The 14,681-nt window shown below is 40.5% G+C and overlaps 1 protein-coding gene across 1 annotated transcript; it reads left to right on the forward strand.

The window, feature by feature from the left end:
• The first annotated feature begins 6,398 nt into the window (after window positions 1-6,398).
• On the forward strand, window positions 6,399-11,806 carry LOC104451913 (cytokinin hydroxylase-like). Its single transcript, XM_039314979.1, has 5 exons — window positions 6,399-6,684; window positions 6,847-7,073; window positions 7,203-7,444; window positions 7,603-7,984; window positions 11,236-11,806. Exons 1-5 carry the CDS (start codon window positions 6,399-6,401, stop codon window positions 11,749-11,751), a joined length of 1,653 nt encoding a protein of 550 aa, XP_039170913.1. The 3' UTR covers window positions 11,752-11,806.
• The last annotated feature ends 2,875 nt before the right edge of the window (window positions 11,807-14,681 follow it).

The following is a 14,681-nucleotide window of genomic DNA, read 5'->3' on the forward strand; positions in this document are numbered from 1 at the left end:
AAACATTTTGTGTTTCAAGATGAAGAGTTTTCTTGCATGAAGTACGACAACTAAAATGATGAGGGGCAGTTCATTTCTTTACAATGAACCATTGTTTAACCCTTCTTTGAGCCTAAACACTTGAAGAACTTCTTTCATACTACCCCTGTCAAGAACCACCTCATATCGGGGCAAATGGAGGTAAGGTGACATTGAAGGAGAGTGAAATGAATGGAAATTTTCTTGCTCTCACTTGCATTAATCTTCAAGTTATGCTTTTACATTGAATTCATGTGGTAATTTAAGTGCCTAAGGATGACGAAGAGCGTTTCTTTCACTATCCTACACACTTATATCCTTTGCATAGCCCACTTGAGCCTGTGATTTCGTTTCTTTTAAACCCGTTGGTGATCATCCCCCACACCAGGGCAAGGCAAGACAGATGAAGACCCTTGAAGATTCGAGTGTCATTTAAGGTATACTTGACACACACATTGTGCGCAAGAACTGAAATCAAAATAGAACTAAGGGGCATGAAAAAGTAGTGTGCCAGGTAAAAGCAAGGCCAATGCCCATGAAAAGAAAAAAAAAAAATGACTGGTGAATTGAGGGGCATGTAAAAGCGGTGTGCACGATCGATGCCTATCATCAAAGAAAATGATTTTTAGAAAAGATCTCTAGTTGAACAATCATTGGCATCAATGATAAACTCTTGAGCCAATAAAGAAATTTGTCAAAAAGACAATCCGTGGCGAAGAAAACTGGTGGTAATGTCAAGATGATCACCAACTCTTACCCATTACACACATCTTTGAGCCTAACGATCCTTTCGTTTCTCAAACCCAAGAACCAAGCCTATGTTACGTCCCTTACAAAGTCTCTTCAGATTAGGGCACTTGAATTAACATAGGAATTCATATGTTTAAGCATTGCTCGAAGAAGTGCGAGCAAGATTATTTCTTTCTCATTTTGCAGGGGTTCTTGACTTGTAAACCCGGAGATGATTACAGAATTGTTCTTTCAATTGCTTTGACTCAAAGAATCCCTTTGTTAAGCCATTGACCAAGCCCACATTACAATCCTTGTCAAAGACCTCTCAGATTGGTAAGATCGTGCGATTGCAAGAAAATTTGAACTCTTGTCGACAAGATGATGATAAGATTGAGTGATATATTCCCGCATCAATGGTTGGGACAAATAACCCCTCCTAAATGAGAGCGAGTGAAAAAGCAATTTCACACCAAAAGTGTCTCATTTAGCATGTTCAAGAGATTCACATTATAACTGAAAATTGTCCTTGTGATAATTTTTCCGGTAAAGCTTGATAAAGCCATCATTGAATTTTTCCTCAAAGACCAAAAAATTGGCTTTGAAACCCTGAGTTTGTTCAGTCATCTTGGTGCTTGATGAGAATTCCAAGTACCCATTTATAAAATATTTTCAAATGTCTAGTGTGAACTTCAGATATTTGAACCCTTAAATGCTTGATGTGGCTTCCAAGTGTTTGTCTTTCCAAATGTCCGATGTGACTTCCAGATGTTTAGTAAAATATTTTCAAATGTCTAGTGTGAACTCGAGATATTTGAACCTTTAAAATGCTTGATGTGACTTCCAAGTATTTGTCTTTTCGAGCGTCGATGTGATTTCCGGATGTTTTGAATTTTTAAGTACTTGATGCAATTTCCAGGTGCTTGGGATTTGATGAGAGTCCCAAATCCCCCAAGATTTTCTTCAGATTCCCTTTGATTTAGGCGACCGTAGAATGGTACGGGTCCTAAAACAACATTTATTGCTCTAACGGCGACCGTAGAATGGTATGGGTCACTGGAAAAAGCAGTTTCCCCATTCAGGCGACCGTAGAATGGTACGGGTCCTGAAAATCAATTCTCCGTCAAGGCGACCGTAGAGTGGTACGGGTCCTCGACAACACCTATTCCCTATTTTAGGCGACCGTAGAATGGTACGGGTCCTAGAAAGTGAATCCCGTTCAGGCGACCGTAGAATGGTACGGGTCCTGGAAGGTAAATCCCCGTTTAGGCGACCGTAGAATGGTACGAGTCCTAGACACAACCAAACAACTTGTCACACTTTGGGCGACCGTAGAATGGTACGGGTCCACAGGAAAACAGTTTCTTTATAAAGTTATGTTACTATTTTAGGCGACCGTAGAATGGTACGGGTCCTGGACATGTAACACCGACTGCCTAGAACTACTCTATCCTTCTTGAAGGTAAGTTATTCCAGGTGCTTGGGATCTGATGAGAGTTCCAGATCTCTAAAGACTTTAAGCCTTTCAATTATCTGAAAAGATTTCCAGATGTTTGTCAGGTCTCGTAGGAATCATTTCACACCCGATAATACTTTTTGAATCTCCGGATAAGTATGACAGGTACGTGTTCTTCTTTGCATTTGCATTTCATTGAGCATAGACACATTGAGATCTACGTTCTTGACCAAATCATTGCATTTACATTGCATTATTGCATGACCTTGCATTTCAAAAAGAATTAAATTTATTTGAAAAAGAGGTCATTAACATTTGCATATGCATTCCATATTCATTTTGCATTTTGCATTTCATTGAGCATAGACACATTGAAATATATGTTCACCAAATCATTGCATTTACATGGCATTCTTTATTGCATGACACATTTATTTGAGTCCATTTCTTTCAAAAAAAAAAAAAAAAAGGGTCATTACAATTAGCATTTGCATATTCATTTTGCATTGTTTAAATTTAGGTGTCATTTATCTTTGAAGGAAACCTCATTCCCTTCAAAGAGGGGCAGCATTGACACCTAATATTTTTTTAAGAAAATAATAAATTAAATAAAATTCAGTTTTTGAAAAATCTTTGTTGTTGAAAATATATTTTCATTTCAAAATTCAAAAACTCAACATGATTTTGGAGCCATTTCTTTGTTGGAGAAGTTGAGCAAAATCTCCACCGGCGAGAGGTTGAGCAAAAATCTCTACCGGCGAAACAAACTCGCATAAATAGAGGGGTTCTTCTTCACCTTGGCGGGGTTCTCTTGATTGTTCGTCGAAAAAAAAAAAAAAAAAAAGAGAAAGAAAAAGTGTGGGGGCAAGAAGAAAAAAAGAATGAAAGGTTTTTCATAGCTTTTTCGTTCGTGCCTTTGAGGAAAATCTGCTGAAGGAAAAGTCATTTGCGTGAGGGAGAGAGGAGAAAAAACAAAGGAAAAAGTTGATTCACTTTTCCTCATTTCGCTGCATTGTTTACCACATTGCGATCAACGCCGTTTGAATTACCGCACCTCCGCCAAATCCTAATCTAAATCTTGCCTCCGAGCGCCATCGCATCCGAAAGCCTACGCCGTCCGCGAAATCTGCTCGCCAAGGACCAAATTCATATTATCTTACCTCGGCCCGTGCCACCTAAATCTGCAATCCCAATTGGAAAATTTGTCATATTAAGTTATGATAATCAAAAATATTAAGCCGCGAGACACTTTTATGACAAATTTATGGTTTGCTTTGCATTATTGACTTGCATTAAGATATATGTCATTGATATACATTGATGAATTATATTTTGGTGCATCATTATTTGCCCTCATATTATGCATATCTAGAATTTAAGTACCTAGGTCCAATCATTTCATATTTAAAGCCATTTTGTAAGATCGGCCTTAATAAAACAAAAAAAGAAGAAGAAATAAAAAATGTTATTTAGGTCATATAAATCACACCACATGTTGCACTCGTTAGTAGGTCATAGATTAATGTTTTAATATTCCCATCATGTAGTTTTAAAAAAAAAAAAAAAAACAAAGATTAGTATTCCATCGTTATATTATTTTTTAAATAAGAATTATTAAGTCATATTAAAAAGAAGAAGAAAACACAAAAGTCATTTCCTTGGATTTAGTTAATAGGTTAATTTATAATTAATCTCATATCATCATTATTTAGCAAGGTTGCATATATGCATTAAAAAAATGAATCATCATAAAAAAAATCATAAAAAGAGCATGCATGTAGAAATATCATGTCATTCATCCCATATCATGTAGCATATGCATATTTAGGATTATAAAAATTAGATTGCATACATATAGTAATAAGTTTAAGTCATACCATACGAATTGCATCATATCGTTAAAGTCTACATATTAAATTTAGATTAAGATTGCATATAATTAATTTTTTTTCAAAAAGAAAAAAAGAAAAATTAGTTGTCTTGTCATTTAGAAATCATGTTTAGGCATGCATTTTTATTAGCATTTTTTTATGGAATGTTATTTTACTGATTGTGCACCCGCATGACCACCATTCGCATGTTAGTAATCTAGGTTTAAATTAATCAACATTGCCCGCAAAATATTTTTGAAATTAAAATAAAGGTAGAAAGGCAAATATCCGAGCCAAGTCTTAGGACTTAGTAATCCATTAACCTAAACTTTAGAAACAATCTATCTAAGAAAATATCTAAACTTATAATAAATTAAAAAATATCTAGAATTAAACTACACGTGCAATTTTACCCTAATATGCAATGACGTACAAAAGATACCCTAATTCTACATGACATATGCATGATGACCTTTTTTGTGTTTTTGTTTTATTAATTTCGAAATTAAGAATTGTTAAATTATTAAACATGCAACCTAAGTTAAAAAAACTAGCAACCTAAATTGATTGATTTGATTTTTTTTTATTTTTTTAAATTCGAAATAAAATTCCTATTCTAAATATGCAAACCCTAAAATGAGAAATAAACCTAATTCTAACCTACTTTTTTTGATTTTTTTCTTTTACGAAAGCAAAATTAACTTAAATAGCTCAATAGCGAATCGGAGTAAGATTGATATCCAAATTGACAAACCATATCTCGCGCATGAGATCGGGTTTGCCAATTTTAAATACATCGCAAATTGAATCTCGGACGGGAGATCGGATTGGCGATATTTCAAGCGATTGCGATTGCGAGTCGGATTTTTGGCGCGAAAATCGGATTGTCAATCTCAAATTTCAGAAGTAATTTCATGTCGAAATCTCAATCATACATTAGGAATAATTCTACCCCTAAATATATCGCTGAAATATCGCATATTCCATCAAGAAAATTCCCCTTTTGTGCAAAAGTGCATCTCCCAGTGTATATAACCTAAATATGTGAAAAATCTTAATGAAATATAACAAAAAATAAAATTTTCCTAAACTATATGCTATGTGATTATGATTTTTTATTTTTTATTTAGCAAAAAATTAACCCAAAAATTTAGGTGTCAACATTGAGCTAATAAATAAAAAACGCACGAATAAACAAGAAATCTGATAGATTCAGAAAATTCAGGGCAATGGAGCATATCAGCCACTGATTGACATGGTGTCTTCTTTGAAGTGTTCATAATGAAGGAAACCCCAGCATAGATATGCATTTTGATTGACCAACTGCCAAATTTCGAATTGACTTCCGTTGACGCATCAAAGTACAAAAAAGTAATGTATTATTGTCCTAGTTGGTCAAATTTATAAGTACTTCAAAAAAGGAAACAATGCACTAATGAGCAAGAAATCTGATAACTTTATTTATTTTTCTTCTTCTTATTTTTTTCTTTTATAAGTATATTAAAAGTTTTAAAACTTATTATAAAAGTGCAATCAAATCCTAAAAATTTCAAAAAATTCAATCAACAAAAGAACTTAATTAGACAAATTTGACAGGTTTTTTTACTTGATGATACTTTGTCAAAGTTTTAGGATTCAACTGCACTCGTGACAAATTTATGACATAATTGCACTTTGTGACAAGTTTTAAAATTCAATATCACTTTCATGACAAGTTTTATGACTTCCAATATATATATATATATATATATATATATATATATATATTTTTTTTTTTTTTTGTATTATGTGAGATAAATTCAAAGAAATGAAGTGAGCATATTAGGCAACGGTGGATGTCATGCCTACATTGAGTTTGAGATACTCATAATTAATGTCGCCCCAGAAGAGATGTGCATTTCGATTGACCAACTTGGCACTTGCTTCTCCTTGTATAGTTTTTACTTAATATTTGATTAACAAATTTCGATGAGCCTTCAATTCATTCATTAAAGTACAAAATAATATCCAAGTCTTAGATTATTAAGCATCAGATTCGGTTAAATTTATATGTACTTCAAATGTTTGGGCTCATAAGGAAGCAATGCATAAATTAGCAAGAAATCTGATAGATTTCCTAATGCATAAATTAGCAAGAAATCTGATATATTTCCTAATGCATAAATGATCAAGAAATCTGATAGATTTCTTAATGCATAAATTCAATAAATAGCCTCCTGCATAGAGCTCTTTCTCCATTGCAACCTCTCTCTCTCTCTGATATTTGACAAGTGTTGCCTGATCGTCGCCACCACCACCACCACCACCACCATGGCCATGACACCATGGCCATGGAGGTCCTAACAGCCATATTGATATTGGTCGTACTCTTGAGTCTGCTAATTAAGGGTGCTTACGAGACCCTCTCGTGGTACTGGTGGAGGCCGAGACGCATCAAGAAAATAATGGAGAGGCAAGGAGTGAGTGGCCCAAGACCTCGCCTCCTGGTTGGCAGCATCTCGGACATGGCCTCCCTTGTCGCCAAGTCCACCTCCGACGACATGGACTCCATCAGCCATGACCTCGTTCCCCGCCTCTTGCCCCATTACGTCCTCTGGTCACAGCAATACGGTATATATGTATACCATCCGATAATCCTAACGCATACTCACAAATTCTCCTTACGATTTTCCCAGCGGGGAACCAGAGGGGGGGACCAGAGTCCCTTATGAACATGAATTGACGTTAATCAGTACTGAACCGACAATTTTTCCATGCCATTTTTCTGCGCAGGAAAACGTTTCATGTACTGGCATGGGAGTGAGCCGCGGATGTGTCTCACTGAGACTGAGCTGATCAAGGAATTCCTATCCAAATACAGCACTTTATCCGGGAAGTCGTGGCTGCAACAGCAAGGGGTGAAGCATTTCATCGGGAAGGGACTCCTGATGGCGAACGGTGACGATTGGTACCACCAACGCCACATCGTCGCCCCCGCCTTCCTGGGAGACAAGCTCAAGGTACTCATCAATGTACTGCAAAACTGATCTGATCTGCAAGCACATGCTTGGCAATGTGAAGAACTTTTATTTTTCTTTGATTCATTTGGGGACTAATAAATTAATCGTGATGTGGGTGTTTTTTATTAGAGCTGTGCGGGGTATATGGTGGAGTGCACTGACCAGATGCTCCAATCGCTAAGGAAGGCAGTGGACTCGGGCCAGACCGAGTTTGAGATCAGCGAGTACATGGTCAGGCTCACGGCGGACATCATCTCCAGGACTGAGTTCGACAGTAGCTACGAGAAGGGCAAGCAAATCTTCCACCTCCTCACCCTCCTCCAACCCCTCTGCGCCCAAGCCAGCCGCCACCTGTGCCTTCCCGGTAGCCGGTATATGGGTCGCATAAATTTTTTAAAACTCAAGTTACTTTTTCGCGAACTTCTCCCACAATGATGAAACGTTGAAAATCAGGTTGCAACCATACCTAACGCCTAGTAAAGGGAAGTAATTGGGAGTTAACAAGTGGCAATTATCGTTTGTTTATTAGGTTCTTTCCAAGCAAGTACAATAGGGAGATAAAGTCACTGAAGATGGAGGTGGAGAGGCTGCTGATGGAGATAATCCAGAGCCGGAGGGACTGCGTAGAGATCGGGCAGAGCAGCTCGCACGGGAACGACCTGCTCGGGATGCTGCTTGATGAGATGCAGAAGAAGACATCAGGGAGAGGATTCAGCTTGAATCTCCAGTTGATCATGGACGAGTGCAAGACCTTCTTCTTCGCCGGGCACGACACCACAGCGCTGCTGCTGACGTGGACGGTGATGCTTCTCGCCAGCAACCCATCCTGGCAAGAAAGAGTGAGGGAGGAGGTCGCCCAGGTCTGCAATGGTGCCGATCCCTCAGTCGAACACCTCTCCAAGCTCACCCTGGTAAGCTTGAAATTCTGTTCCTCTTATTGGGTCTCCTTTTCTAATTGCTTACAATTTGCAAGGTCGTAACTGAGGACTTATTTCGTATTATGTCATCACATTAATGTCGGTAAATAACCAATCACGTTTCAGGTCAATGGTAAAATTGCTTAAATCGTGTGAACCATCGTAATAATTTGATTCTTTATACAAAAATTTAGAAAAATGAGGGCAAAACGGTCAAATTGATTTTGATTTTGATTTTTTTGAATAAAATGAGCCGTATTATCGGCCATGCAAATATTCATGATCCTCTCTAGCTAGAAAGTGCAGCACTCATTAGAGGATATAATTATTGGCGTTTGTGTGTGTGTGTGTTTTTTTTTTCTCCTTTGTCTCATGGGGTTTGTGCTTTTGATATTGACGAGGGAAAAAAATAAAATTATGCCGCCAATACAAGGGACTTTTTGGTGATGGACATAAAAATTATACTTAATGTTCATAAATGGTATATGCTATGGCAAGTGGCATATTTGCTATGAAGGAAATACAACTCACCTTCGGGAATCGTGGCAAGAGAGTCACACGATTTCATGCACAATGTGTGGTTATAGTACGCGGCCATTTTAAGTCCCTGCCATATTCTTGTCATTTTAGCTCATTTGATCAATTAACAAGTGTTGACACCTAGTTTTTTATCTTTCAAATAGTATAAAATAAAAAAATCGAAAAAATCAATCAAAATCAAATAATAAAAAAAATCAAAATCAAAATTTTTTTAGCTATTAATTTCTTTTTTTAAAAAAAAAAGAGTAGTGAGTGTGCAGGTCGGGCCGGATCCGGCCTTGGCCCGACCCGGCCCCTTTTTCCTTTTATTTTTTTCTTGCGTGGGCCTAAGCCCAACCCTCCCATTTACTTTTTCTTTTTCTTTTCTTCCCCTTCGCACAGCCCAACTCTCTTTTTCCCTCTGGCCCGGCCCACCTCGTTGTCTTCTCCCTCAGCCGCTTACTGCACGGGGAACCAGCAAAGCAGAAAGCAGCCGTTTGCTTGGGGAAATGGCGAAGCCGAAAGCGAGCGGGCAGGCGGAGGAGACAGCATCATCTCGCCGGCGAGTCGGCGGGTTGGGGGAGCTGATTCGGATGCACGCGGAGCTGATTCGCGCGCACGGGAAGAGAAGCGGGGGGATCGCACCGAAAAGGAGAGAAACAGGAGAAAATCAAAGGGGGATAGACGAGAGAACGGGGGACCGAGCACAAGAAAACGAGAGGAGAAAAAAAGAAAATGGAAAAGAAGCACGGGGAGGAGGAGTCGTGGTGGCAGCCCTCGCCGCGCCACCGCTACCCCTGCGACGCCGCCGTTGCCCTCCGAGAGTCGACTCATCGTACCCGTCGCCGCAGCTCCCGACGCCAATCGAGCGAAGAGAATTCGGAGGAAGAACGAGGAGAAACCGCGAGCGGGCGAGGGAGAAGGAGAGGAAGTCGGAGAAGACTTGCGACCTTTGCTTGCTGCCGCCCGACCAACCTGCGCTCACCTCCGCCCGCGACAACTTGACGCCGTCCGAGCCACCGCGCCTCGCCATGTCCAACTCCGGCGCTCGCCTCCACGGACCCTCGCCGAGCCCCCGTGCTTTGAAGCTTCAACGATCGCGACCCGGCCGACACGCGACGCCCGTAGACGTCGGGCTTCTTCACGCCCGGTCGACGCCGCGACCCATCTGCTCCCACGGTTCCGTCGCCGACGCCGCGACCCGTCTACTCCCGTGGCCTCGCCAATCGATGCCGTGACCGGACGACCCGCGATCGCACTCCGGCTCGCGTCACCGTCCACGCCGCTCTTGCCTCGTTGCTCCGTCCTCCAAGCCGACGCCGCCGCCGCCCGCCGCATCGCCTTCGCCACCCGCCGCTTTGCCGCCATCGTCGACACAGAACCGCCGCTCGGTGTCTTCGACCATCCCCCTTCGCCGTCGCAACACAACAGGAGAGAGGTGGGACGAATCGGGTCTTGGCCGGCTCAGGCGAAAGCTCCGTCGGGTAGGGTTTCGGCCCAAAACCAGGTATGTTCTCTTAATTAATTCGGGCCGGATTTAGGTTATTATTGCATATGGGCTTATGTTTTTTTTTGGGCTTGTGGGTTTGGGCTGTTTAAGTTTGGGCTTATAGGTTTGGTTTCTTTTAAAAAGAGAAGAGGGGACCTCTTGGGTTGGGCCCGCGATTCGGGCCCACCTGCTCCTAACCGGACCGAACCCGGGTCCGGTCTCCGACCGGACCCAATCCGCGCCGACCGGACCGAACCCGGGTCGGGTTGGACCGGACCGGTCCAGCCCGGTCCAATTTTTTTAATATTAAAAAAAAAAAAAAACAATTTCGAAAATCCAAAAAAATTATTATTTAAAAATTAGAAATTAGTTATTTTTCTTTAAAAAAATCTTTAAAAAATTAATTAAAAAAATTTAAAACAATTTCGAAAATAAAAAAATATTTAAAAATTAGAAATTAGTTATTTTTATTTTTATTTTTTAAAAAAATTAATTAATTTTAAAAAAATTTAAAAAAATTAATTAAAAAATTAAAAATTTCGAAAATCCAAAAATGATGGGCTTTGATTAGGACTTGCCATGTATTGCCATTTTAGCGTAATTAGACCTTTATGTGCTCGTATTTTGATTACGTTGCATGTTTAATTTGCATATCTAATTGTGTTTGATTGCATGTGTTTAATTTTATGGCAATTAGGATCTTGATAGTTGTGATTATTACTTTAATAATTGCGCACCCGCATGATCACCTCGTATGTCACTGGATAAGTATAAAATTAATTCAAACTGCCTGCCAAAAATCATTTTGTTAAAATGAACAAGATTAGATATCGAGAGGGCACTAATTGGTTAATTAGTGTAATCAAGTCCCCGAACGTAGATTCTCTGGTTGCGTAGGAAGTGAGGTATACTCCCATGCCTCGCTTGGTTTCTAGCCGACCCCAATAGGCTAGTGGCGACTCCTTTTGTGCAAAATTTCTTAAGAATATCCCAACGTCACGCGGGGTATGGGCTTGGGAGAGCTCGTGCCTGATCATGGGCCTTAGGCCTATCATTTAGGCAATACCCCTAAACCTGTTCCCTCTCCCCGAGGGTAGGTCGCGACAACAAGATAACATCATAATCGATAATTTCATTGCCATTCCCACCCAAATAATTAATTTCGCCTCTCTATTGCTCTATCATTTCCTAGGTTACTAATCACTAACCTTTTCTTCTTTTTCTATCTTGCCCACAGTTAAATATGGTGATTAATGAATCACTAAGGCTCTATCCACTAGCCACGGTACTTCCCCGCACGGCGTTTGAGGACATCAAGTTAGGAGACCTCCACATTCCCAAGGGACTCTCGATTTGGATTCCGGTCCTTGCGATTCACCATAGCGAGGAGTTGTGGGGCAAAGATGCAAACGAGTTCAACCCGGAGCGATTTGCATCAAAGGCTTTTGTGCCGGGCCGGTTCTTACTCTTCGCGATGGGCCCGCGGAACTGCGTTGGTCAGTCCTTCGCTCTCATGGAGGCCAAGATCATACTGGCCATGTTGATATCCCGGTTCAGCTTCATGATCTCGGGCAGCTACCGCCACGCCCCCATCATCGTGCTCACCATAAAACCCGAGTATGGGGTTCAAATATGCTTGAAGCCTTTAAACCCGTATAAACATACAAGTTTAGGGGTGTGCAACCGGACCGGGTTGTGGCATCCCAAAAATTCAAGACAACCTCTAGATGTATTAAAGCCTATGATTAGGTAATGAAATTACCTTTGGTTTATGCTTTAGCCATTGGTTTTCTTTTAAGGCCAAGTGTTATGTATCTTGTGTTCATGAGTTATTAAAATTAGTATTATAGGATGAGTTGATAAGAAGAATTTATTCTTGGCTATGCACCTCATAGATTTAATCCCTATAGTTTAAATGCTACAAGATTTATGGCCATATGAAATTGAGAATTTGAAATCTATAAAAGAGAGAATTAAAAAAAATGAATTATTAAAAGTGAAATTTGGGATTTATTAAGATTAAACTTTAGGCCCAAGGGTATTGGACCTAAAGTGGGCCAAATTGGCTTGGCCCATGAGGCCCATGAAGAGGGCTGCCATCGACCACAAGGGGGGAGGAGCCGGCCCAAGCCTTCAAGCCCATCATGCATGGGATTTGCCAAGTGGCAAAAAGGAGGCTTCATCTATTGGTCTTCTTGGGTGGCTCCTAATGATGGCTAATGATGGTATTGAGGGGGGAATAAAAGGAAGGAGTGACCGGTTATGGGGGGCTGTCGACCATAAGGGGGAGAGAGAGAGGGTTGCCGAGAGAGTGAGGAACCAAGAGAGAGGAGGAAGAAGCCGTGTGTCCGTCCATCCGCTCGTCCGTTGCCCGTCGCCGTGCGTCCGTCGTCTGCCGTGTTGCTTGTGCTTGCTCGGTACAAAGGCAAGTTGGGATCTATATTCTGCTCTTGCATGTTGTATCTTGCATATCTGTTTGAATGGTGGTGAATCTCGGACGTTTAGGGTGTGAGAAACCGAAGCTTGAGTGTGTTGTTTTTGAAATAGCATTCTGTTTTCGAGTATACCGCCTGACCCAGAATGTCATAGAGGCTTGCATGCGGATTTTGAGTCGGATTTTGGCTTTGACTTCTTCACGAAATTTATAGAAAACATCTCAAAGTATAACATACTAAAATATGAGACAAAATGGCTGAGTTTTAAGGGGTGAAACCCTTCCTCTACAAAAACGCTAGATCTGAAACTGTTTTGTCGACCTCTTGGTGGTTTTGTGTGTTGCATGTCACTTTTTACTAATAATTTCACTTTAAATTCTTCACGAAAGTTGTAGATTAAATTTTGAAGACTAACATACTCAAATTTGAAGTAAAACTAACAAGTTTAGCCTAGTGAAACGATTTTTCCTTTGGAGACGATAGATCTGGAAGTATTGTACTGGACTCCAGAGGCTTCGTGAACTATAAAGTGACTATCCGTTGAGAATCTCACCTAGATCCCTGAATGAAAGTTGTATTGGACCTCTTGAGGCAAACCATATAAAAAATTCAGAGGAAATGAAGGAATATAAGTAGGTGAAACCTTGATTTTTCGGAGACAGCTAAACTGGACTGTTCGGTACTAGGAACAGGGGCTTCGACCGTCCATAGTTAATTATATAGGGCGAATATGGCCTGGATTTCTTCATGAAAAATATACCTTAGGGTCTTGAATATCACCTGGTAAAATGGAATAATTTTTGGAGGCCATTCGGGTATTTTAATCGAAATATTTCAAGAACTGCGCAATCTGATTTTATCCGAATTTTGCAAGCTGTATTGTGTGAGCTATATCTTTTTGTGTGAAGTTCTTTTGGGCATGTGTTCTTCATGGAGTTGCTACCTTTATGTATTTTCTATCACATGTTCTGATTTTATAATTTTTGAAGATCATATAGATATTTAATTTATATGTTTTCTGAAATTGTGCAAGCTGGAATTTGGTAAATTTCAAAAGTCATGATGTATGGATTGTATGGACCCCATGGATTGTGATGTCATGAGTGATTGGATCTTGCTGCATATATGATGATGATTGGAACTACATATAAGAATCAAATGCTGAAAATGATCTTGTTTGCCATCATATCATATACCATGTTAAAATTGAACCATAATTATAAATGTGAACTATGATAAATGAGAAGGCCGTTGGAGGTGTGAGCTGACGATGCCCCGGGAGTGTCGGGATGCTCGGTCAGGGAGTGTAAATGCCGGATGCCTGGTGGCCTAGTGGCGTAATTCCGGAGGGTCCTCGGGAGTTTCAAGATGCCCGGAGCATGGGGGTGTCGGAAGTCTGGAGGTGTGAGCCGGGGGATACCTCGTGATGCCAGTTGGGGTATGAGATGCCCGGAAGGTGTGTGCCGGATGCCCGGAGGTTTGTGCCGGAGGTTCCTCGCGATGCCAGGTGGGGTGCGAGCGATAAATGTGGGATGCAAATACTGGTCCCGGGAAAGAGAAATGTGGCGGTTCAAAATGAAAGAATAAAATTTGGAAATTGAAATTGAATTATGCATGGTATGGCAACATGTATGCATGGATGCATGATGATAAGTGCATGGATGTATGTGCACCTATGGCATGATGATAAGTACATGGATGTATGTGCATATATGGCATGATGGTTTATTCGACATGATGATGGTAAATGCATGGATGTATGTGCATATATGGCATGATAGTATATGTGACATGATGAATGTGAATGCATGGATGTATGTGCATTTATGACATGATGGTGATGATTATATGAGAATGTATGTACATGCGGTATGATGACATATGCATGGCTTCAAGGTAAATTATGCATGGATGCATGAATGACATGCGTTATGCTATGATTGTGATGATTTTATTGTGTGATGTATTGAGTGGTTTATTAGATTCTTTACCTACTGAGTGGCTATACTCACCCCTTCGAGGACCAACATTTCAGATTAGAAAGATGCCACTCCCTGCTGTCACGCGGGGCGTCTTTTACGGCCTTCCTTCGGACGTGGAGGTCGAGTGTGTGGAGATCGATTGTCCCACCATCCCTGGTCTGACGTTTATTTGAGTTCGTGCATTAGTGATGTATGATGTAAGCCTGGCTGAGGGCCCGGTCATTCGGGAGTTCATATCTGTTCACGTTCGTTGAGACGGAGTGATG

Source organism: Eucalyptus grandis, chromosome 6, assembly GCF_016545825.1.
Source record: "Eucalyptus grandis isolate ANBG69807.140 chromosome 6, ASM1654582v1, whole genome shotgun sequence".
Taxonomy (NCBI): domain Eukaryota; kingdom Viridiplantae; phylum Streptophyta; class Magnoliopsida; order Myrtales; family Myrtaceae; genus Eucalyptus; species Eucalyptus grandis.

Bases quoted from the DNA above. Each gene is read 5' to 3' on its own strand.
- LOC104451913 (XM_039314979.1), top strand. From the start codon at position 6,399: ATGGCCATGGAGGTCCTAACAGCCATATTGATATTGGTCGTACTCTTG. The intron at 6,685-6,846 runs GTATATATGTAT...TTTTCTGCGCAG, and splicing joins CCTCTGGTCACAGCAATACG to GAAAACGTTTCATGTACTGG. The intron at 7,445-7,602 runs GTATATGGGTCG...TTTGTTTATTAG, and splicing joins CTGTGCCTTCCCGGTAGCCG to GTTCTTTCCAAGCAAGTACA.